General features: G+C 49.3%; 1 protein-coding gene across 1 annotated transcript in view; it reads right to left on the reverse strand.

Moving 5' to 3' along the window:
- Positions 1-25,283, reverse strand: part of NUAK1 (NUAK family kinase 1) — a 71,504-nt gene extending 46,221 nt beyond the window's left edge. The window contains exon 1 of the mRNA XM_070410964.1: positions 24,219-25,283. Within this exon, the coding sequence (XP_070267065.1) occupies positions 24,219-24,473 (255 nt within the window). The 5' untranslated portion in view covers positions 24,474-25,283. The remainder of the gene's footprint in view (positions 1-24,218) is intronic.
- Between the last annotated feature and the right edge of the window lie 551 nt (positions 25,284-25,834).

Below are 25,834 nucleotides of genomic sequence, written 5' to 3' on the forward strand. Positions count from 1 at the left end.
AAAATTGACGAGCTGCCCATCAATAGAGAGGGGAATTACAAATAAGCTGCTTCCTGGGGGGAACTCGGTGACCCCAATTAATTTACCCTGGCACACGGAAGGCTGCTTCCTCTCGTCCTCGCCGGAGGCGGGCCTGTGGCCGCTGTAAGGGCAGGAAGCTGGCTGCTGAGGGGTGACTTCATGCTCAGCATACAACCGGGGGCTCCCACGCCTGGTCAAAGTGGATGTGTCCAGAGGAGGAGAGAGAAAGTGAGCCCCGGAGCCTCACGTCCTGCCTGCTGGCTGCCGGGAGGAGCCTTCTCTTACGAGGATCCCCTGGACATCTCTCGGGGCTCTGCTCTAATAAACACCCCCACGGCCGCCTGTGTGAAAAGGCCTCCAGCAGCACAAGAGATGCTACACCAGCAACTGGGGTCACAGAAGGCCTGAAAATGCAGGCTGTGTGGCTGGGACTCCAGTGGCCAAGCAGCTGTTTATGAACTCCCGCGTCAGCAAAAGCCAAGTGCAACAGCCACTCGAATTCTCACGGGCCACTGCTCTTCTTTCAGGTTGCAACTGCCCGGGGGAGGCAGAGGCCGGGCAGGGCTCGAGGGCTGAGGCTATTCACAAGTTGGACAGCCTCAACTGGTAGCGTCCGATCACTCTGACTCTGTTTATAACACGGCTTGGATAAGCGTAGAGTCGTGCAACTTTTATACATCGGCCTCCAAGCCCAGCAGAGCTCCAGCCAGAAACGCTAAGAAACCAGGCATCAGCGCCTGTGCCTTGTCATCAAGCGCAGCCACTTGGCCCCCCTGCACAGAGGGGTCCTCAGGAAAGCATGTCACAGGCTCAGCTTCCTCGTCTGCAATGAGGAGGCCAACGGTACCCACAAATCGGTATATGCAGGAATCAAATCGGCTTGTGCATATGATGGAGGGCAGAGGCCAGGAGTCACTATAGTAGAGGCACAATGAGCTCCATGATCATCCGCAGACGTCAGAGTTGCAAGGACCTTGGAATGCTCTCTGCCGCCTCCCCTCCCCTCCCCTCCCCTCATTTTACAGATGAGGAAAATGAGCCCCAGCGAGGCTAAAGCACAGGCTCCCACGCGAACAGCAGCACTGGGACTGCAGCAAGAGTCCTGAGTCTCACTCCGGTACGGGATTATTACTCTGGGCAAGGAGTCCTAAGTTCCCAGCCACGGCCAGCAGCAGTGCAGGAACTGCCACAGAAAGGTTCGACATGGACCTGGGAGGCGGGCTCTTGCACGGCGCAGTCCCCAGAAGAGCTGCATTATTAATGCACCGAGATAAGGAGTGACAAACACTCCTAAGGATGCTGGCCAGTGATGACCCGTTTCGCAGCACGATGCATTATTTCAGCTCCATCTAATTCAGACACTCCGGGGACACCGTTTTCAGTCCAATTCAGCCCAATCATTGTTCCAGTTTCTTAAGGCTGATTGGATATCACACATGGATAGGCATACTTGGGAGGTTTTCATCCCATTATTTCTTAATTCACTGAAAACAGTGCTTTTAAATATTAACCTCGGGCTGCTACAGAATCACTGACCTTGGGAGCAATGAACAAGGAACACAAAAGACCTAAGAAACGAAATTAGTTTTCCAAAGGGAAAAGAAATGAGTCCATTGAATTTAGCTCATTCAGGTGAGCAAAACAAAGAAGAAGTTTTTAATTTCTTACAATGAAAAAATACATAAGACATGCAAAAAAAGGGGGGGGATGGCTTTAAATTTTATTTTATACTTTAACCATGGGTAATTTTATAGCTAAGTGAAAGAAGATTCTTCAGAAGTTATTTTTATCCCGACAGACTCCCTCTTAGTCGAAAAACTGATTTATGACCATTAGAGTGAGCAAAGACATATCAGACAGGGAAGGAACAATAGCCCGGCTGCAGCCTGTCCCCCGGGGCCCTCATTCATCATCCCCTCACAAGAAGAAGCTTTTTGCCTTCCAAGGGAAGCTCTCCTTGTCCATCCACCCAGAGAGTTAACAGGCTGGTTCCTGCTCCACAGTCCCACTGCCAAATCCATCTGGATGCTTATCAGCCCGCTAATTACCTCTGCAAACCTGCCCAGGATGCTTGTCATGGCAGCACCTCCGGCTACAAAAGCTCAGCCCCCCAGGCGATGACAGCCCGACCCCCAAGGAGCATGCTCAGTTCCAGGAAGGCATTTCAGGATCTCTGCCAGGATCCCTGTCCTCAATAACTAACTTCTTCAGCTGACCGTCTCCTCCACATCCATCCCCGGCAACAAATCCCATATAGTTCACGCAGGTCGCTTTTCACAACCTCGCTCACCCTTACCGGTGGGTTTCAGTGGCACAGAGACCGTACAACTCCAGGGCCTAGCAGGTGCCTGGTGTATAATAAACGCCAAAAAGCTATTGCTGAAATGGACCCCAACTATTTAAAAAGGACTCTTAATATCATGCTAAATGAAGTCAGACAGAAAAAGACAGATACTGTATGATTTCACTTACATGTGGAATATGAAAGGCCCAAACTCACAGACATACAGAGTAGATGAGTCGTTGCCAGGAGCTTGTTGGGGATGGGGGGCGGAGCATAATGGGGGGATGTTGGTCAAAGGGTGCAAACTTTCAGCTATAAGATGAATAAGTTCCTGGGATCTAATATACAGCATGGTGAGTATAGTTAACAACACTGTATTATATACTGGAAAGTGTTAAGAGAGTAGATCTTAAATGTTATCACACAACACACATACAAATTAGAAAAGTAATACGTTATGTGAGGGGATGGAGGTATTAACTAACCTTATTGTGATCATCATTTTGCCACATATATACATAATAAATCATCACCTTGTACACCTTAAGCTCACATAAGTTATATGTAAATAAAGATGGGGAAAGGACCTTAAAAAGCCATAAAACCATGGCAGGACATCTTCTTCCACATGCACCTGTCACTGAGTCTTCTTTTACTTACTAATCGCTCAAACACTGAATCCAATCCGTCCTTGTCCTGAAATCACTTAGCCTGAACTTGCTGGTCGTTAAAATGGAGCCGGGCTGGGAGATAATTCACAACAATAGCTAAAATCAATCATAATAAACAACAATAGCTAAAATCAATCATAATAACCACCTGTCAAGCCCTTCATATAGGCCAGGCACTGGGCACCATCCCGTGGAATGCCTCAACCTCTCATTCATTAAATTCTTACAGAAACAGCATTGTTTCTGCTTTCTTAATGAATGTAAACTGAGTCTGGGGGAGTTAAGTAACGTGCCCTGGGGCACACAACTAGTAAGTAGGAAAGCTGGGTCCTGCTAAAAAAAAGAAAAAAAAACACCCAAAGACCATATTCTTAACCTCTGAACCACTGACAAAGCACCGCACCGTCCTGGCACATGGCCAGTGCCTGGTGAAAATGAGCTCCATCAGAGTCTCTGGAGATGAAGGCCCCACCAATGCCACATGGCCTCATCCCCACCCTAAGTCTTTTTTTTTAAGCTAAAATTTAAACCACTTCCATCTTCAAAAGCACACCCACTGGTGTTCCTTGCTGCTCTCTGAGAGGCCAGCCAATGCAGTTGGCAGAATCAGACAGCACGGTCTGGGAGGCGTGTTCCTAAAGTGATGCAATAATGAGTCAATTCTCCAAGCAAGCAATTTTGGGAAATCTACTCTGAATAAGGCATTCACCCAGATGCTGTAAAATATGACCCAGACCTACCCTTTACGTTGCTTACAATCCAACTGGAAAGGACAGTGGACACGGGGGCTCCTCCCTGTCCAGTAACCATTCACCCTTCTACTAGTAGACACTCCCTGGCTTTACTCAGGGGACCAGCCCTACCCCATTGGATGCAGTTTTAAAGAAACTGTCAGTCAAGATAAGTCATGCCAATGGGTGGATCCATGATCCTAGAGTTTGACTAAGGAGATGCTCTTTCCCCAGAATTGAATTTTCAATGGTCTGAAAGCAGCTGGGGCATTCATCCCAGCAATCTTAGAAGAGAACATCTGCTAGTACTTTCTCCTACCTAGTTCCATGGGGCTTCCTTAGTTCTTGTCTTTCTTTTCCCAATCTGGTCCTGTAGGATATGCTGACTGGAGGTTTAGTAAGGATCACTTAGACCCATCTTGCAGAAAGGTGAAGGAAGTATAGACATATTTTCTCCCAAATAAAGTTCACACCAATAAAATATTTACCAGTTGTTATTGACTGAATTGAAACCCTAATTATTGAAACCCACATTTATTGAAACCCTAATCCTTAGAGATAGGACCTTTAGGAAGGTAATTAAGGTTAAATGAGGTCATAGAGTAGGGTCCTGATCCAAAAGGGTTGGTGTCCTTTTAAGAGCAGGAAAAGTCACCATGAGCATATGCACACCAAGGAAAGGACATGTGAGGACATAGCAAGAAGGCGGCTGTCTACAAGCCATGGAGAGAGGCCTCACCAGAAACCAATCCTTCTGGCACCTTGATAGTGGACCTCTAGTCTCCAGAATTGTAAAAAAATAACTTTCTGTTATGTAAGCCACTCAGTCTGTGTTATTCTGCTAGGACAGCCTAAGCAGACTAATATACTAGTCATTATCCATTCTACCTAAAACCCAGTCAACATGTAAACTAACAAAAGGGAAGGCCATCCATGGTCAATACCAGGCATAGCAAGCAGAGAATGCAGAACAGCAGCCCTAACTGCTTTGTTCACCCCTGTATCCCCAATATCTAGGAAAGAGTCTGGTACTATAGCAGACATCCAATAAATGTTTATTGAGTTGAGTTGAATCAAACATGATAAATAGCAAAAGTCTTAATTTTCATAAGGATGATTCCTTTCTCACCCATCCACCCACTAGTACCAACCTGGCCCAGTGTCTACAAGTTGCTGAAGTCAGACAACGTACCCAGATGATATCCCGGATTCCCCTCTGGTCCACGCTTCCACGCGGCTCCCGTACTTGTGGGTAAGACCACAAACCCCTGTACTTGTGCAATACCATGGGGTAAATGACCAACTCCTATGTACACATGGGCACCCCACTTAATTTTACTCCCCCACCCCATGAGACAGGCAGGAGAGGGAAACAGTAACTGAGGAAAAGAACTCCCCAAGTCCCCACAGGTCATAAAGTCAACACCCAAGTTTCAACCCAGGTACTTGGATTTTTAGCCAATGCTTCTTCCGCTGAACCACAGCTGTTTCCACATTTCATCAAATCAACGGAAACGTGGGGTAAAGAAGAAATACTCTGAGTCCTGGCGTAGCGATGCTTCCTTTTACTGGAGCTTAAGCCTTGGGGAAAACGAACTCAGATTTCGAACTGTTCAAATGTTGTGGGCGACCTGGCCAGGGAGCTAATCAGAACAACTTGGGAGTGCGGCGAAACAAGGACACCCCTTCCTGGATCAAGCATTGTCTTTATGGCAACACTTCATAAGAACCATTCTCTTACAACAAAACTGTCAAATCCAGCAACCACAGGCCAGAAACATCCCAGCTGAACCCCGCCAAGCGGCTTTCTGATGTACTGTACACACAGATACCAATATTCCCCAGATGTTCTCCATGTAAAACATTTGGTTTGAGACACAGCCCTTCTTTCCCAAAAACTCTTACATTTGTTTAATGGACTCATACAGTTCAGCTAAAATATCCTGGAGCAGACATCTGAAGCTAGCCCGGCTCTGATGCAAGCATCCCATCTGCAGAAAAGACAAACAAGTAAATAAGACAAACCTCCCCAAGATTTATGCTGCCTGCATCTTTTAAGCAGGTCATAAAATGTAAGCTATGTACGGAGAGCAATGCATGTTGCTTTCAAGTGTGTTTCTGAATCCATTTCCTTGTTAATCTAAGACTGATGTTCAAACAGAGAGTGGTCTGACATGCTGAAGAGGAGGCGACATTCTCTCTCTACTCCCTCAGAAAAGGAGTTAAAAAATCTGTCACTTGAGCAATGTAGATGATTGAGGTAAAGGTAGGTTTTTCCTGAAGTTAGTTATCCAAACACAGCAACAGTTCCTTTATTCCAAAGCCCCTTATCTCTTCACCCACAATCGAGAACACAGGTAAGAGGTGGCAAAAGATTTCTAAGTGCCCATCAGTAGACAAGTGGATAAAAAAGCTGTGCTACATTCACACAATGGAATAGTACTCAGCTGTAAAAAAGAAGAAAATTCTACCTTTCACAACAGCAAGTATGGACCTAGAGGTCGTATGCGAAGTGAAATAAGCCAATCAGAGAAAAACAAATACCATATGATTTCACTTATATGTGGAATCTAATGAACAAAATAAACAAACAAAATAGAAAAAGATTCATAGATACAAAGAACAGGCTGACAGCTGTTAAGAGGGGAGGGAGGTGTGGGGGCTGAGTGAAAAAGGTGAAGGGATTTTTTCAAAAAATCTCATAGATACAGACAACAGTATGATGGTTACCAGAGGGAAAGAGGAGTGGAAGGAGGTAGAAGAGGGTAAACTAAGGATAAATGGTGAGGGAAGGAGACTAGACTTTGGATGGTGAATACACAATACAACATACAGATGAGGGACCATAGAATTGTACACTCGAAACCTACATAATTTTATTAAACAATGTAACCCCAACAAATGCAATTAAAAAAGAAGATGCGGTGAAATGAGAAACGCATTGGAACTCCAGTCAAGGGATTCAGCTTGGCCACATACTGACTGGGTGACCCTGGCCTGCCCGACTCCCCCACAGTGGCTCAGTCTATTACGTGAGAAGAAAAAACTTCACTAGACTCACTGTCAGGGACTGTTCAGCTGTGAACGCTATACACATAAGAGCAACAAAACCTTAGAAAAGCCAAGAAATGTCATCAAATTCATGCACTGAGTCCCCACAGATGATCACCCGTAGTTTTCCTACTAACAGTTCTAACAAGCTTCGTCACGGCCAATCTGTGGGCAAGTGGGGAAATAGAACTAGAAAGTCGCTAGGACAGCCTCACTGACAGAATCAAGACAGGACAACTAACTTCACCTTTAATCTTGTCCTCTGAGGGTTCGGTATTGAGCATGCATTCTTTTTGCTGTAGGGAAAAAGAAGAATTTCACTGTTTAAAAAGGTCACAAAAAAGGAATGAAAGTTGATGAGGGAGAAGATAGGCAAACTATAAATAGCAGACATGAGAATTCCAAAACACAGTACTGAGGACTATTTAGAAGTTCCCCGAAGACATCAAGACAAGGATAACCTCTCTTCAAGGTGCTTTGTTTTAAGGAGCAAGAAAGTCTGAATGTACTTAGAAAGATTTCCATAATAAATGGATACAATCTTTTTAGTGAGCTTCAGTTACCTGGAAAAATATATCTAGAACTCTGTATTATAACGTAATATCTCCACTTAACCAGGAGTCGCATTAACTGGTATTCTCCATTTCCTTGACCGAGGCTCATGCAGGTTGAACAGTACTGGTTCCTGGGCTCCTCTCTGCCTTTCCCGTACCCTTCGGTTCAATCAGCCAACCTCCCACCACCATCCCAGCCAAACCAACGGCTCCAATATGGCGGCCTCTACAGTCCATGGGACATCTCATTCTCCAACAAGGCCAGCAAATTGTGGCCCGACTGTAACTTCCTCCATTCTAAGGATCATCCCCAGAGTTCAGACTTGTGCTTACTCTCCTGACTGCCAAGAAAAGGCAACATGCAATGAGATAACATATAGAAAATGCCCAGGAGTGTGTCCAACATACAGCAGAGTCTCCAAAACTGCTTTTTGAATAACTATTATTAACAAATAAACCGTATGCAGAGGTGTAAGTAAGAACACTACAGTGAGAGCCTCAAAATATGAGCCTGAGAGGGCGATGTCAGAAGGCAAAGTGAGACAGGGGTTGGGAGGAAGGGGACAGCTGTAGCCTCTTTTAAGAGGACACTTCAGGTCACCCCACTAAAAGAAGTCCCTCCAAATGTACTTCTGTAGCCCCTAGGGAATCAAGTTTGCAGGATGGAATTATTTCCCTGAAATAAACAGACACACAAAGGTCGCGACAGCTGGGGCCTAAAAAGAAAACAAGCCGGCTGCCGATTTATGGGCAGCCTCTGATGCAACAGAGCCGAAGGTCCCGGCCCAGGCCCCGTGGGATGGCTTCCGACACACAGTCCCCACTGAAGAATGCATACTGGGGGCAAGAGTCGGGGGGGGGGGGGGGGGGGTGGGGGGGGATCCACCTTCCTACGGACCAGGCCCCAGCGTGACCAGACATGGATGGGGACACCTTCAGGAGTACAGATCCTTGGACCTCCACAGTCCGCGTGCTTCAGCCAGTGGCTCTCAACTCCAGCAGTGCATTACAGCAACCTAGGGGACAGTTTAAAACTCCCGATGCTTGCGCCCCATCCCCAGAAAGCTTTTTTAACGCTCAGCTGGGACTGAGAACCAGTGGGGTAGCGGGAAGAGGCCCAGAAGGACCCGAGTTTTGACCTACTGTGATTACTGGAGCAGATCGGTTACTCTTTCTGAGCATCAACTTCCTTAACTGCAAAGTGGGGATAAGAGTCACTACATGCCACAGAGTTGCGGTGAAACGAGGGGACGCATGTGTACTGCCTCATTCGGTGTCTTGCAGAAGACACACTGTGTTCCATAGACGTTCACTGCTCTCCCTTTCACTCTCCTCTGTCCAGGTTCTTCCAAGTGGGTCAGGAGTGCTGGGCACGCCCCACTCTACGGGGTTTCCTGCCTTGCTAAGTAGTTAAAAAAGGGTGGAAGGCAGACACATCCTTCCTTGCGTTGGACCCCCCTCCACATATACAAAATACACCCACAATGAACCCCTACTGGGTGAAACGGGCATATTCTATGGCAAAACTGTAAAAACTGAGTCACAAGTAGCAAAATGAAGGAACTCCTAGTTTTTAAGGTCTGCTTTGCTTTTCCTGTCTAGATGATAGACCCATCTTGGGTGTGACCCTTTCTCAGGAAGTCCCTGCGTATGTCTCTGTCCCCACTTTAGGCCAGATGTAAGAACCACACAGGCCTGGTGCATAGTAGGACCAAGGGAATGTTCACTGAATGAATGAATTATGCTTCTTGAGGTCAGTGATGAGCATCTGCAGATCAACAGAGCTCATAATGACCAAATGTGTTAATCCCCTAAACAGGCAATTCAGAAATATACTTGCACTTTGATCCTGAGCAACCGGCAGAAAAGGAGATAAAGGCCCATTTGGCATTTGGAAGGCAGCTGCTCAAAGCCCAGTGACCGTGAGCAGCACTTCATGGGCAAGTGACTTAAATTGCTGGGCCTCAGTTTATCCACTGTAAAATGAGGATAATAATGGTACATACCTTTTAAGAGTACCTCGAGGATGAAGTTAGGTGAATGATTTAACGTGCTTGGATTCTCGCCTGGCACTACTACTGCATGCAACTGTTTATTTTTGTTATTATTATTATTATTACTCCATGGAAGGATAATAGCAAAGAGACCTCAAGCTTCAGGTCCAATGTAAGAAGACAGGGTCTTCTGATTATCACAAGAGAAGGGGTGGGCTAAAGAAAACGGGGTGGTGTATCCCCAGATGAATACAACAACTAGCTTCCCGCTGCTGTGTTTCTCCAAGTAAAGACTATGGACCAACTCCTCACACTCACTTGGGTTGCCCGGTTAAAGCATCTCAGGGTCTCAGGTCACCCTGAGTCCCACCCCAGACCTGCTGGGTCGGATTCTCTGGGGTGGGCGCTGAGGAGGGTGCATTTTAACAGGCACACCCAGGAGATTCACACGTCGCCAAAAATTTAAGAACAATTGGATTGGATAAGCTCCTTTACTAGAGAATCGTGTCTGTTTGCTCATCACTGTATCTCCAGAGCCTGACACATAATCTGTGCTCAAGAACTATCGGATGAATCCATTCAATGGTTACAACTCTAGAAGAATTCGTTCAATTTTCTGAAGGCCCACTGTGTGCGAGGCACATGCCAAGCAATGCTGAATCAGACAGCTTCATTCGTTCATTCTAAACGTCTTTACTGGGCGCTCACTACATACCAGGCACTGTCCTAGACACTGAAGGCACAGAAAAGATGACGAATGAGGTTGCTTAGAGATCATTTACAGATGGTGACAAGGGCTACGTATGGAGCTAATCAAGCAAAACAAGGGGTGGAGTGTGTCACAGCAATGATTAAACTCAGCATCCAGAGCAGGTCTGCCCTTCATAACTTTCCATGATGACAGAAATTACGTTTTCTGCACTGTCCAATGGTAACCACTAGCCACAGAGGGTTATTAAGCACTCAAAAAGTGGCTAGGACGACCAAGGCACTGAAATTTTCATTTTATTTAATTGTACTTAATTTTCATTTTAACAGCCACGTGTGTCCATCGAAGACAGTGCAGGGCTAGAGGCAGAAACAGATAAGTAAACTGGAAACTGTAACACAAGGCAATACGTGCCAGGGGCGGCATGCGGGGAGTGCGGGAACAGAGCTCCATGTGTTATCAAACGCCTCTCACCCAATTACCAGATGCCCTAATGTTCTCAGGCTCCAGGATCTGAAGAAACAAGGTCAGGTACAAGGTACTGTGCTTGGGCTGGAATTTTTATAGCCCATGATCAGTTGGAAGTGGTATGCAGCCCAGCCAAGCCCCAGAGACTGTGGTTCAAGAACACACCACCGTCCGAAAGGCCTGCCCACAGCTGTCAGAGAGCTCGCTCTCTCTCTTCCCCGTCATTCCGTTGATGGTCATTTTGTCCCTGGCTAGAACGTCCCACTGGGCCCGAGACACTGCACGGATTTTATGAGATTTCTTCACTTCCAGCTTGAGTACAAACACAAGCCTCCCAAATTCCACCGGAAAATTGGGGGCTAATCCAAACATTTCATAAAATTAGAACTCGTTGTGGGGCTGAGAGGAATTCAGACTGTGCCGCCACCAGAGAAATGCAAAATATTTGTTATAATTTTTCCCTTCATGAGCTGTATTTTAAGAAGCAAGTGCTTTTTCTGGCTTGAAGCAAAGGGGGTGGGGGGATCGGACGAGTTTTTGTTTTTTTCTCTGGTTTGCAAAAGGCATCGCCAGAGGAAAATAATCGAGGAATCCTGTCCGATGTGCTAATCCCTCAGCTAGAGAGGTAACAAACCTTCCCACTCTCAGCTGCATCTTGCCTTTAAAAAAAAAAAAAAAGTGTTTTTCCTGGAAAATGGCACTTTGGAGCCATAATGTTCTTCTTGCGCTTTAAGCGCAGAATTTTTATATCTGAGATTCTGTTAGCAAGAGAGGCACTGCAATCATTCATTCAGGCGTGCCTGCCACATGTCACCAATATTGACTTGCCAGGCACTGTGCTAGGCACTTGGGATGTACCAGTCAGTAGAACCGAGGGACATCCTGCCCTGGTGGGACACGCCTTCCAGTGAAGAAAAGCAAACAAGAGAGGATTCAGCCCCCGCCGCTTTGAAGCAATTTGGGGGTGAGACATGAGGGTTCACCAAAGGCAGAATCTGAAAGAGGCTGTAATGTAAGCTCTGAGTGAGAGAGCAGGAATCTGTCTCATTGTCATCATCGCTCTCTCCCTGTCGCCCAGAGCAGAATCATGTTGGACACATAGCAGGCATTCAACAAATATTTGTTGACTGAATAATGAATCCTAAAACAAAACTTAGGCCCAGAGCTCTCCTCTCACAGATAAGCTGGTTGAAGTCACAGAAGGGACATCTCTTGCCCAAGGTCATGCAGCTGAAGCTGTGGCAATGCTGGGACTGACTCCCAAGTCTCCTGACGACATCCCCAGACTCAGGACACGCCACAGCCATTCAACAAATTTTTATTGCATTCTTCTCGTGTGCCAGGCACTGAACACTAGGAGGAGAAAAATGAGTAAGACACGGAAAAATCAAGATTTTGGAACCAAGTTCCTCAAATTGCTGTCTCGCAGCCTGGAGACAACTTTCTCTGAGCTTTACATCATGGTTCAACAAACCAAAGCAGAGGCTCACAGGGCTCCATACCCATGAGAGGCCCTGGGGCCCAGTGGTTACAACCATGACCCTGATGTTCTACAGCCCAGCCCTAAATCCCGCTCTGCGACTTTGGGCCAGTCACTTGATCTCTCTAAGTCTCTCCTTCCTCGTCTGCAAAATGAATACACTAATAACACAGGCTCAGAGGATAGAAGGCATGTAAAGTACTTAGAACAGTGCCTGGCACACACTCATCACTCACTAAATCTTTCCTGCTATTAGGGCTGTTAGGGAAAGGAACACACACACACACACACACACACACACACACAGACAAACAAACACACACACTCAAGAAGGTGGATACGATTAGTAGAGATTTCCACTTAATTCCTCCCCTCTCCAGGATTCCTGCTACCAGCTACTTGCATGCCCACACACTGGGTCCCTCCCTGAGCATTCCATTTGATTCTGCCCCAGAAAAGTTATCAATTAACCTTGAGGAAGCTGCAAAGGGGACTTCTCCCTGGCATGAGCGCATCACTGCCCTGCCCTGCCTTTCCATCCACACTGGTGCTGGGCTCTGCACTCAGCAGATGGACAGACTATCAGCTTCTTCCCTCCCACTGCTTCTGCGGCTTAGAGAAGAGTTCACTTTCCAATCTACCCAGAACCACTCACCACAATTATGCGATGGACTGCGAAGAGCTTCTCCAAGTTCGTTGGCATCTTTTTTAATTGATTCTGTGAAAATCAAGGCTGTATAATGGATGTGCTTGAAGCAAAGGAAGGAATTCTGAGAGATTAAAAAAAAAAAACTAACCCAAAGGAATCGGTTTCCTTGAACGGACCAGCAAGGAAGGGTAAGTGTGGACCACAAGATGGGGATCTAGAAATGACCGGTAGGTACACCTTCTACAACCAAGAGGTGATGAGCTCCTTTGGGGCAGAGGTCATATCTTGTCCCTTATTGCCCCCCGCCCCCCAACACCATGCCTACACAGTCCCTGGCACTGAGGAGGAGCTCAACAAATACCTGAAGACATACATATTTTTAAATGTGCTGTCTGGGAGAAACAGAAGGAACACCTGCCACAAGAAAAAGTGACAAAGATAGTTCTACTCCTTCTTAGGAAGCTGCTTAGGGTCACCGCTGAGAACTCAGGCAGACGTGGGCTTCATTCCTGCCATCATCAGACCCTCTGTGGTCAAGTGGGGGTGCCAATAGCATCTCTCTCACAGGCTGGGTCTAAGGCAGCCATGGGCAAACTATGGCCCGCGGGCCAGATCCGGCCCGTTTGAAATGAATAAAACTAAAAAAAAAAAAGACCGTACCCTTTTATGTAATGATGTTTACTTTGAATTTATATTAGTTCACACAAACACTCCATCCATGCTTTTGTTCCGGCCCTCCAGTCCAGTTTAAGAACCCATTGTGGCCCTCGAGTCAAAAAGTTTGCCCACCCCTGGACTAAGGCCAACAAGAAAGTCAGTGAGATGAGCCAGGCAATGTGCTTACCCCCTGGCCTGGCAAGTATAAAGTGCTCCCTAAAGGTGAGCTTGGTTGATTGATCAACTGATTTCATCTTTAAGGTTGCAATAGACATCAAAACATGTTAGGGAGTCAATTCTTCCTTTTAACTGAGGCTGCCAAAAACATCTCTTGCCTTGGGGACAGGGCCCCTCCTTAGTCTTTTCCTCATCCTCCAGGTCTTGCCTCCAGCCCACCAGTCACCAGGATGAAGGACCCAGGCTGAATGGATGCTGAATGCCCCCCCCCGCCCCCACTGCTAAAGCCACTGGGAGAAAAGTGGGAGACACTCCAGGGAGACCCAAAGGCACAACTGAGAGCAGAGGCAGCCAGGGCTCTGGCTTCATTGGGACCAAAAGCAAAGCCTCTAAGGAACGAGCAAAGAGCGTTCCAAGCAACCCAGCAGAATATGAGCTGGCCCCCCACCCTGAACCCCAAATAATAACAGTTAGCATGTACCGAGACCTGCTACACGCCCGGCACTGTTCTCAGCACCCTCCCTGCATCCTGAGGACAACATAGGAGGCAGGCTCCACTATTACCACTCCACTGTGCAGATGAGAAAATGGGTAGGTTCTTTGAAAGCCAGAATTCTCTAATTCACAAAGAGCCTAGTTCAGAACCCACCTCACAACAGACATGCTTAAAAAGTAGGGCCTACCTGGCCAGCATGGCTCAGTGGCTGAGCATCGACCCATGAACCAGGAGATCACGGTTTGATTCCCGGTCAGGGCACATGCCTGGGTTGCAGGCTCAATCCCCAGTAAGGGGCATGCAGGAGACAGCAAGTCAATGATTCTCTCTCATCATTGATGCTTCTATCTCTCTCTCCTTCTCCCTTCCTCTCTGAAATCAATAAAAATATGTTTTTTAAAAAAAGTAATGCCTGCCTAGAGCTGAACGGGACCCTAAAGGGCCAGAGAACAGGGAGGGTGAGAAGTCCTCCCCAGCACAAGCTGACACTCCCCATGGGAGACTTTCCTCACACCTGACAGAGCCTGTACCAAACCATCTCAAAAAGGTTTGGGAGCTGAACGTACGCGCCCTCCCCGTACAGAGTCCTTCTGCCAAAAACCAGGCCACAGGAAATGAAGTCTACATCTCCCCGATTCCTTTCAGTGAACACCAGGATTCTCTTCCTAAGACCTGGCAGGGGCTCTGGAGAACATTTTGTCCCAGCCCCTCAACTTACAGGTGAAGAAAGGGGGTTTAACACCGGGGCACCTACTATGTGCGATGCGCTGTGCCCAGACTTTCGAGGTACAGACGGCTGAGACCCCGTCCTGCCTCCCAAGAAGAACACATAGAGATAACAGTCACTGTGACCACACACTTTTCTGAGAACTGGACATACAACTCATTTCTCCTCCCAGCATTCCCATTTCACAGATGAGGAAACTGAGTCAAGCTGACTATCTCAAGGTTACACAGGAGGTTTGAGGGAGACTCTCAAACCCAGGCAGCCTGGCTCCAGGTCACGGCCATGCACCCTTTTAGATTCCTAGGTTGAATGGTCCACTTCCCTTCCACCACAGCTGTACAAGACTGGGATCATCTGAGTGTCCTTAGGCACTTGGGGTGAATCACAGGTGAAATAACAACAGCGAGGGGAGGAAACCTTCTAATCTGCCGAGATCTGATTGATGCCTTTGTGGCTTTTGAGTCAGCTGGAAAAGATGGGGAGCGAATGGTCATTGGAAAATACTCAGAGAAGCAGCCCCCATTTTTTACTGTGAAACTGCCCTGGGGCGAAAGAGATTCAAGCTGCACACCCCAAACCACTTGAACACCACCCGTCCCCTCCCCTTCCAGGGAAGGAGGGGAACCTACCACAGAGGCCTCTTAGCACCTTCCCGGGCTGCCTCTGAATATCTCTAATGAAAGTAAACAAGTGGAATTCTTTTCTCCAGTTTAAAGGGCAGATCGCCATGGTGTTTCTTGCAGACATAGATTACCTCTGCACTCCAGCCAGTTTACAATTCTTTAAGTACTTGATTTACAACCGGGATACAATGTTTTGAAAGCCTTGCAAATGCACTTTGCATCTAAAGCCTGCCTACTCCGCAGAGCTGATCGCCAGGGTGTCTCGGATGGGAGGCTGGAGTCTCAGGAAGTATGAAAGCAACCCAAGAAAGCAGCGCTTTGGGGAGCAGCCTGCAAGGGTGAGGAACAGGTTCGCTCTGCCTCTCCGGGACCACAGGGCATTCAAGAGGCACCTGGCAATGCTGGGCTGTCCACAGATGTCCTCACAGTGACGAGGAGGGGGGTGACCCAGGAAACGAGGAGGAAGGTCCCATCGGGCCTTCCCCACTCCACTGCCTGCCACATTCACAGAACTCCCCTGTCTCAGGATTGCTGGTGTACTCTTCATGCACTTGTTCATTTGTTCATTCATTCATTCATTCATTCATATTGACTGAGCACCTATTATACGCCTGGCACCAGGCTACAGACCAGGATGCAGTTTACCTTCTAATGGGCAACAAGCTCAGCATGTATACACACAAATCACCAAAACCATACGGTTTACGTGATCTGAAGGGAATGGATACGGGTCCAAGACAGAGGAATAAGGACGTGAGGGTTCCGATACCCAGGAAGGAACCTCAAAGGGCAAGGGAAATTCAGAACTTAGTTCCCTTGCAATCAGGAGAGGGTTTTTAGAAGGGGAGCCATGATCCAAGATGAGAAGGTCACCAGGTACTCAATGCTAGTACTTCTCATCAAAATAACAATGCTGGCTCTAGTTTTCAAGAGCCTATTGTGCACCAGGCTCCAAACCCCATTTCTCATGAATCCCACTTGGTAGCCGCCTTTTTCTAAATGAGAATGCAGAAGCTCCGAGGGAACGGGCAGCTTGCCCAGATCGTCCAGCTGCCCGGTAGCGGGGAGGAATCTGAACTCGAGTCTGCCTGATTCCACAGCCGTGACTTCTTCCTCCGCCCCTCATTGATATACTACCTTGCATTGTTCTCAGATGATTCCAGATGTGTTCATTTCACATCCCAACTAACTTCTCGGTATCTTGTCGGCAAGGCTCGTCATATTCCCTGAAATATCCCACAGTCCTGAGCCCTTTAGTAAGTGCTCGTTAAATGCATCGGGTTTATTGCTAGAGTGGCAGGAAAAGGTGTGTCAACCCCCAAAGTATGTTGTGTCTTCATCACGGGGAATCTTCGGCCACAGAGTAGTGACGCACAGTAGCTGATCAGAAACGTGATGAAACCCACTTTGGAGGGGCAAGTGACAGGCACCCAGCCCACACTGTTCTCACGCAGCCACCCGCCTGGGGCGGCTTCAGGTAGTCAGGAAAGGAGCTTTTTCATTCATCCACCCAGAGAAAGGCCTTTTTCTACTTCGTACAGATGTGCCTTTGAGACTATCGTACGTAACATATGATCTGATTGCCCGCCTACTACTGAGCACAGGGCTGAAAGCTTAGTTAGCCACAGCACCCGAGTCCTCTCAACACTCCATAAAATAAGACCTATTAGGAGCAGCTGAAAAACAGGTTTAAAGGAGATTGGGGAGGAGCCCAAGGTCACACGACTGTCAAGGGCTGGGATGGGATGTGGACCGGGGCACTCTCCCTTGACCATGGCACACAGGGCGACGCTTTCCACTTAACACAAAATACACATGCGCGCTCCCTGGACCCGCAGGTTGGAGTCTTGCGGGCCTGATAGATAGGAGCCTCTACCCCCCCAATCCCACTCCCCAATCACCTCCCCGAAACACAGTTGTTCTTTATAACAGATGCATTGAGATCTAATTCACATACCATCAATTCACCCATTTAAAACGTCTAAGTCAGAGCTTTTAGTATATTCAGAGTGGTGCAATCCTCATCACGACCAACTTTCCAACACTTTCATTCCCCAAAAGAAACCCCATGCCCATTAGCAGCCACTCCCAACCCTAGGCAACCACTAATCCATTTTCTGTCTCCATGGATTTGACTACTTCAGATACTTCAGAGAAACAGAACCATACCTTATACATGATCTTTTGTGACTGGCTTCCTTCACTTAGCATCATGTTTTCAAGTTCACCTATGTATCCATACTTCGTTTTATTCCTGAATACTATTCCAGAGGTCCTCCATAAATAAAAGAATGGAATTGACCATAAATAATATTCATGAATAAAATGACCATCCCCTATTTGATCCATCCATCAGCCGGTGACTATCTGGGTTGCTTCTACTTTGGGGCTCTTAGGAATAATGCTGCTGTGAACATGTATGTGCAAGTTTCTGTGTGGACATGTGTTTGCACTTCTCCTGGGCAGACCTAGGAGTGGAACTGCCCAGCCCGGGTTTAACATGCAGTTGAAAGTTTACTGAAGAGCTTCGCCGTGAAGTCAACATCTGGCTGCTTCTGGGCCGTTTCCAGAGAATTTTATCAATACAGCCAGACACCGCTCATGGGTGGGTCATCTGGCCTGGCCCCTCCTGTTCTGGGGCCTGGGATCTTCTCATTCCTGCACTGCACAGTGTTGTCTGGGCCAGCGTGATGATAAACGCATTCTGCTTTAAAGCAGATACTTCGCAAATCATAACTTACAGATGCTCCGGGACTTTCATGTGGGAAAGACAAATGAGACTTATGCTGTCTGACTCCGGAGCCACTGAGGACAGGAAGCCGAGGCCAGGAAGCTGACAAGCCCTGGATAGACGTCTCTCTCTCTCTCTCTCTCTCTCTCCCCTAACGAGTGCATGAACACATGTAACAGAAAGGGAATTTGTGCAGGGGAGGGTCTGCCTGGCTTTGCAAACTTTGCTACGTAATCGGCCATTCATTTCCAGCCATTGTCTTTTCTTCCCAACACATCAAAAAGCTCCCGTGAGGTCAGAGATGATGACCTCCAACCTCTACACCTCCTAAAATATTCCCCCGGCTCAATGTATTCCTTTCCGCTCCATTCTATAAGCCTTTGTTGAGGACCTACTATGTGCTTGGCATGATGCGAGGCATTGACAGTGAGTTCAAGATGGTCAGACAGGGCTTACCGACAAAACAGACAAGATACCTGACTCAACCCTTATCTGCTGATGCTTCCCAGGAGGAAATGACGCCATGAAGACCTGGTGCGTGGTGTGTGTGCATTTCTGTCTCCAAGCAAAGAAGCGAACGGGCTGACCTCCCGAGGCCCCCTAGGGCTTCTAGAGTCTGAGGATTCTTAGGCAACAAAAAACTCAGTGTGTGTCCAGGTAGAGAGCTCTTTGACCTGATTCATTAAAACATACTTGTGGCTCAATGAGCAGATAGTTCGCCAGCAGACATATCTTTCTCTCCCAACGTCCGATTCTTATCTTCTCATACCTTAACTCTTGCGAAAAACTCCGGGCCGGCCTCCCTGCTCAGAGCCAGCCCACCAGTCAGAAGGGTTCAGGGCCCCACTGTGATCAGAACCTAGCCCAGCCCCCTAGAGGAGGGGAGATGGCCAAGGTCTCTGCATTCACATGACCTGTGACCTTGGCAGGCTAGTGAACCTCTCTGTGACTCAGTTTCTTCATCTGGAAAATGAGGTCACTACAGAATTATTAGAAGGACTAAATCAGTTTATATGTGCCTGGCATGTTATAATCACTCAAGAAGTATTAGCTGTTGTTATTATATATTAGTATTACCCCCATCCTATGTTACCCATCTTGCCTCCCTCTGGGTCCCAGCTCACCCTAGAATCTGCCCCCTAGCTGAAAACCCCCGCCCCCATATTTCAGTCTTCTGAAACTCAAATCAAAGGTCATCTTCAACAGCACTTGTTGTCCCTAATCGTACAGTATTCCATGGCCTCTTCTCTAGATCCCCTGCTGAACAACAGCGAGAAACCCTCCCCCAGGAAAATAATCACCCCATGGCTGGTCTTCTGGCACCAGGAGTGGAGCAACCACGCCCAAATCCAGAAGTGACCAGCTGGACAACATAAGGAAGGTTCTCCATTTCTCTAAAAGCAACATGTTTCAAAACAGATCGATGTATTTGACACTGTCTAACTGTATAAACCCTGGACAAGTTACCAAACCTCCCTAAAGCCTCACTGTCCCTATCTATTAAATGGGTCTAACTAGAGTACATACCTCTTAGCACTGACGAGAGGATCAGAGAAAATGTCTGTGAAGTAGACACACCCCAGGCTCTCCAAGATATCAGCGGGTAGTAATAATAGCAGCAGGGCTAATACTGGGAAGGGGTGTTCCTCTCCAGGATCAAACTCATTGAACTAAGCTTCAATGAACTACATTCCGACTTGAAAATCACCTGAAATCACCAAGTCCTGCATAGAAGAGGAACCCATGGCCTAGCAACTGCTTAATTCTATCTCTCTTGCCAGACGGTAAGTTCTTCGTCTATGTCCCAGCATTTATAACATGGCGAGAAGCATATGGCAGATGGTAATAAATCTTTGTTGAACTGAGCTGAATTAGTTCAATATTTGTAAGTACATTTCATCTTTGCTACCAGATTATATGCTCTTTAAGAGTGAGGATCATGTCTTGCTCTAGGAAAGATTTATGAAATGAGTGATGGAAAAATACCAAACCAAGAATCAGGATTCTTAGACCCAGCCCAGTCACTTAGGAGCTGTGCAACCTCAGAAAAGTCACTTAACGCTTCTGTGCCCTACTTTTCCCACCTCCAGGATAAGAAGTTTGGACCACACGTGTGCCGAGGTCCCTCGATCCCTGAAACTGGAGTCGGGTCTTAGCTGCAACATGGCACCTCCGACATGTGCATATGACAGCCACACACGCCCTGCCCTGGCTCAGCAGGCCAGCCTGCTAATTCACTCCCTTGATCTGCAAATATTCCAGCACCAGGCTATGAATAACAGGGCCAATGCTGAAAACACCCATTTTGGGTCAAATCAGTAGCTTTGCCAAGTGAGGATGGCCCATCACCCCAGCTAGTGCTCTAGGACCTGGGGGCACACGCTGCCCACCAGTCCTGCCACTCCCATGCCAGACCCCTCCCACAGACCTTTCCTCCTGCTTATACAACACCACGTACCAGAGATAACCTGGTGCCCAGGGAAAGTTGAATTTGGCTCTTGGCAGTGAGGTGATCACATGACACCTCTCCCCAAAATGTTGTTCTTGGTTTTGGTATGTTTTGTCAATATTTTGTGCTGCCTGAAGGTCTAGGGAGTTTGGCTCAAAGAAAATGCATGCCGTGTTTCGACACAGGGGCTCACTCGACAGCGTGGCCAAAATTGTAGCAAAACAAGAATTCTGCAATAAACAAAGCCTAAATTCAAGGCTTCAGAAATACTTCCAGAGCCTACTGGAATATGGCTGCCTTGGCTTCCTGTGGGCACACTTCCCTAGCATTCCCTAATTAACCTGAAAGGTTGATTATTTCTTCTCTCTCTTTCTCTCTGAATGATACAAGGCTGTCCAAGCATCATGACTTTCTGATGGTGTAAAATCTAAATGGAAGTCCAAGTAAAATGAGGGGGGAGGGGAGAACTTGCTAAAGAGGCAACTGAAATGGGCTTACTAGTATTTCCCCATTTGAGGCTTTCTATAGATAATTTTACTCAATTCTCACAATAAGCCCATGAACTTAGTACCATTATTTGCCCGTTTTACAGATGAGAAAACTGAGGTTTCAAACTGCTGCATAGCTTGCACAAGGTCACAAGGCTAGCAAGGAATGGGTCAGGATTTGAATGTCAGCCAGGGTTCTTAGCCCTTCTGCAAGAGTACCTCCTTGTTGGGCTTGTTAATTTCTGGAAGTCCCTGTCTTGTGGACAGGCTCAGGCAGTGGCCTCAAGACCACATTTGGGATTGAAGAGGGGAAGATGCGTGGACCACGCGGAGGGCTGGACTAGCTGATCCAATTTCCTGGTTCTGCAACACTTTTTGGAACTGCCTTTCACAGAAGATGATGCTGTGTGGTGTTTTGTTTGATTCAGAAGGCCCTCCAGACATGCAATTAAAAGCCACAACATTCTTGTTTTTAAACACTTCTCTGTCTCAGGAGTACTGATTGCACAGCATCTCATGCAGCCTGACACCCAACACCGGACTCCAGTCACTCGCATTGGCAAAGTTGCTTAAAACCACCACACCTCATGAGAAGTGCTCTAAAAGGCGAGGCTACAAATGAAAATAAATCACTGCGGAATTCTCCCTGAAGAGTGAAAAGGCAATATTGAGACAGCGCTTGTCAAGTCACCTCAATGGTACCTTACAAGTAAATTGTAGCCGTTTAGCGCATCCTTGGAACCAGAAGAAAACTTCCAGTTTAAATGAAAATATCTTGCTGCTCTTGACAGATTCTGAGTCACCAAGCGCTGTATGGCAAGAACAACTCATTGACCAAATTTTTTTTATGTTTGTTTTATTTTCTGTTCAGCCAAGCACAGGGAATTTTCCACCTGACAATTCCTGCTTCTCACTTAAGTCCTTACACTGCCTGTGAGCAGTGTGCTCAGCAGGGGGAGGACTCAAGGCCAAGGAGGCCTCCCATTCACCCCACCTCAACCCACTAGTTTTCCCACCTATTTAATGCGAGGTTTTCACCAGATGATTTTGCTGACATTGTAAGCGCATCTATCCAGTTGAAAGCAGTTTGGAGATTGTCGGTTTCTGGGGCTGGATCTGCTACCAGATTCAAAATCTCTGCATTAATTTTTGAGTAAAACAAGAGATGGGGCTGAAATAAACAGCACAATGGGAAACTGAACTAGGGCTGGACAATAACATCCAGGACTGAAGTCTTTGCGACTGAGAAATGAGCCTCTTCCGTTCTCAGGGCGCCCCCTAGTGGGCTTTCAATTAAATCCCGACGGAATGCTCAGAGTTTCTGCAAATACCGGGAGACACCCACAGAAAGAGAAGGGCAGGCTCCCCTCTACTGATGCAGTCCCTTCCACTCTGACTTACTCTGTGGATCCGACAGTGAGAGGAATGCCTGACAGGAAGCTCCAGTGAAACTCAGAAAGGTAGCTGCCATAACACAAGGTTTCATTCTCTCAGTTTGGGGCAGCTCCCCAGCATTCAGGCTTCTGTGTCCCCTCACAGATCCCCCCAGACACACCCTTACCACTCAACCCCTCACAAGCCCACATCCTCAACCTGCAGCTCCAACCGCGTCTGTTTTTCATTATCCCACTTTCCAACTTCCCAGCGCGATTCTTCAACAGCTATTAAGACAACACGGGCAAGGAGCTAAGCTTAGTTTTTGCTTATTCAACATCCAGCCTGGGGAATATCACCTCAGAAGAAAAGCATGAATGAAGTGCACGTTGCTCAGCCTCTTCTTCCACAAACCTGGAAAGGTGTTCCCCAAAGGGCATCGTTACAAACATGTCCTCTTTAAATATTTTCAGCCTTCAAAAATGGCACCTGCCCAGAGTGAATTTCTCCACTACTTTTGCTTGCTATAGAATTTTTAAATTGGAGACAGCCTAAAATACATAATGTACAATGTCTCAAATTTCCAATGAACCTACAACAGACTTTTTTTTTTAAGCTATAGGATAAAGTTATATCAACCCAAACAGGGACGCTTAGAATGAGGGAGTTATCCAGGAATCCAAATATTTGAGAATTGGGGGGGGGGGGGGCTGAACTTTCTGATTGGTGCCCCCCTTTTCACAGAACAATCTCTGCACATATGCAAAAGAAAAATACCAACATCAACCTACCAATTCATTCAACGATTCATTTTGCTTCCCCCCTGCCCCCCCCCAACTTGTTAAGTTTATAACCAACCCTGGGTCACGAAACACCCCAAAATGTGCACACAAGGAGTCCCAAAATTAGTCTGGCGCTAAATCGATTAAAATGCATCAGATATGCTTCAAATCAAAGTACCCTGTTAATTTTCTGCCACACACCACACAAAATCCTTCTGCAGCCGTCAGTCACTTTGAACCCAATCCTCTAGCCACAAGGCGTGTGGATTACTGGGGCCTGTTCTGCAGAAAGGAAAATGACAACAAACCAAGTTGGCGACCATCTAGAGACCCCCAAGGCACTCGAGGAGCTCTTTGGGGCCGTGCAAATGATGCCCGGATGCTGGCGGGGTTTCAGCTGTCAGAGAGAGTGGGGCGGCTGGGCCAGACTCCTAAAGCAATTTAGTAGCCCTTGCAGCCAGGACCTGAAGTGTAATTGAGTCGGCTGCAACTCAGCGTCTGTGTGGCTACTCATGCCCTGGGCATCTCAGTCCTCCCAGAAGCCAGGCCAAACTGTCACAGCCCTCATGCCTGCAGCAGCCTTTACTTTTTGCTCCCTAACCTTCTCTCTGAAAAAAACAGGCAGGAGTGCGCCCTCCCTTGCAGCGACAGCAGCATCCAGGTGATAGGGAGGATGAGTGGGAGGGTGGGGGGCAGGAGGGTCGTATTCATCTGCAGGACACGGGATCTGGGGGACCAGCTCTGAGCTGAGAGCTTGGACCTGGTTTGGAGTTGGAGCAATAAGGCATTCCAGGGCATGGTCTGAACGCGCGCCCTAGAGGGAGACCCCGACGGTCCCAACCTTGCAAAGTGTTTGCAAATCATAAACACTACTTTGCTGCTGGGATAAAACCCCCCAAAATATGCGCAGACAGGATGTAACAAGTGTTTCAGGAGAGAAACACGCCTGAGTCACGGGGAGCTGGGGGCAGAGTGGAGCTGTCTGAGGGTTCCCGGAAAGCCCCCTCTCAGACCAGAGAGACGCAGCACCCGAGACCCCCGCCCCTGGCGCCCTCGGTCCCCAGTGCGTCGGGCCGCGCCCCCCGGGGCTTCCCGCACTCACCACTCGGCCCGAGAACCTCTCGGTGGCCCTCTTGACTTTGCCGTAGGTGCCTTTGCCCAGCGTCTCCTGCAGCTCGTAGCGGTGCTTCAAGTTGTGCTTGTGGTGATGCCGCTTCACCCCGTGCGGCTTCCTGGGCTCCGGGGCCGCCGCTGCGGGGGCTGCGGTCGCCCCCGCCACCGCCTCCGGGGGAGAACCCGGCGCCCCCGGCCCCAAGTCGGGGCCGTCCCGGGCCGCGGGCGCAGCGGCCCCCTCCATGGCCAAACTCGGGACGAGTGGAATGGACAGGGCAGGACCCGGCACACGGCACTGGGGGTGTCGGGGGGTCCCCGCCGAGGGAAGTCAGGGTGCGCGCTCAACGTCGCCCCCGCAGCATGGAGGAGGCGGCCGGATCCAACTGGGGCTGCGGCTGGGTCACTGGCGGCGGCGGGGACTGCACATCTGGCGCCCCCGGCGCGCACGGTCCGCGCACCGCCCACCGGCCGCGCGCACTGAGGAGCGGCGGGCGAGGTGGCGGCGGTGGCAGGAGAGGCGGTGGTGTTTGCAGGAGGGAGGGGAGAGGGGGTGGCTCCGAGCGCAGGAGGGGAGTGTTATGTGGGCGCCGCGCCCCCCGAGCCCTCCCCGGGAGGACGGGCAGACGGGCGGGGGCGGGGCGGCGCGCTGGCGGGTCCCGGGGGAGGGGGGCGAGGGGCGGGGCGGCCGGGGCTTCCCCACCTCCCCGCCGCCCCCGGCCCGGGCCACCCCCCGCTGGAGGGGGATGGGAGCGTGTCGCCACTCGCCCTTTGTGCCGCGCGGCGCAGGCCGCAGCCGTGGCCGGGGGCTTTGTCCTCGCTCGGCCGGGCCGGGGGCCGGGGGGGTTCCCAGCCCGGGCGCCCCCTCCCCGGACTCGCTTGCCGCAGCTACCGCGGGCCCCGGCCCTCCACCGCCGCCGCCGCCTCCTGCTCCGGCCTCCGGGCCTCCCTTCTGGCTCGCGCCCCGGCGGCGGCGGCTGCTCGCCGAGCCCAGGGCCCGAGCCACCGAGAGCGCTCCGCGCCGGGGGCCGCCGGGACCCGCTCGCGATCCGGCCGGGGGCGCCGCGGGCCCGGGCGCCCCTTCATTCTTTTAGGTGTCGCCGCGGCCGCCCAGCCGGAGCTGGGGGAGAGCTGGGGGAGGGGAGCCGGCGGGTGTTGGGTTTCAGGCGGTGAGTCACGGCCCCCTCCCGCCGCATGCGCACCCCTCCCGCCCCGCGGGCCTGGGGGATGGCTGCCGGCCGGGGGCCGTGCGCGACCCTGGGAACCCCAAAAAGAGCGCTTTGACCCGGGGCCCGCCCCGAAGAACGGAGGAAGGGAGACTCGGAGGCGGAACCTGGGGCCCGCCGCCGGCCTGGGGGTCCTCCGTCGCCATCCAGGCCCCGGAGAGGAGGAGAGTTGGGGACGTGGAAAAGACCGGGCGCTCGAGGCGTCTGTGCGGAGCTGGGCGCCCACCCTTCCCGCCGAGGCCGCCTTCGGAGGTGGGCAAGCACGGCACCTCGGATGGAGCAGGGCCCGGGGCCTGCTGAGCGGGAGGCCACTTGCAGGCCTCTTGGCCCCTTCGGCCTCGGAATTTATCCTTAAACTGGAAGGACCAGATCCTGGAGGTGG

The sequence above is a fragment of the Myotis yumanensis genome, unplaced genomic scaffold (assembly GCF_028538775.1).
Source record: "Myotis yumanensis isolate MYYU_CA2020_CCGP unplaced genomic scaffold, mMyoYum1.0.hap1 SCAF_3, whole genome shotgun sequence".
NCBI classification, from domain to species: domain Eukaryota; kingdom Metazoa; phylum Chordata; class Mammalia; order Chiroptera; family Vespertilionidae; genus Myotis; species Myotis yumanensis.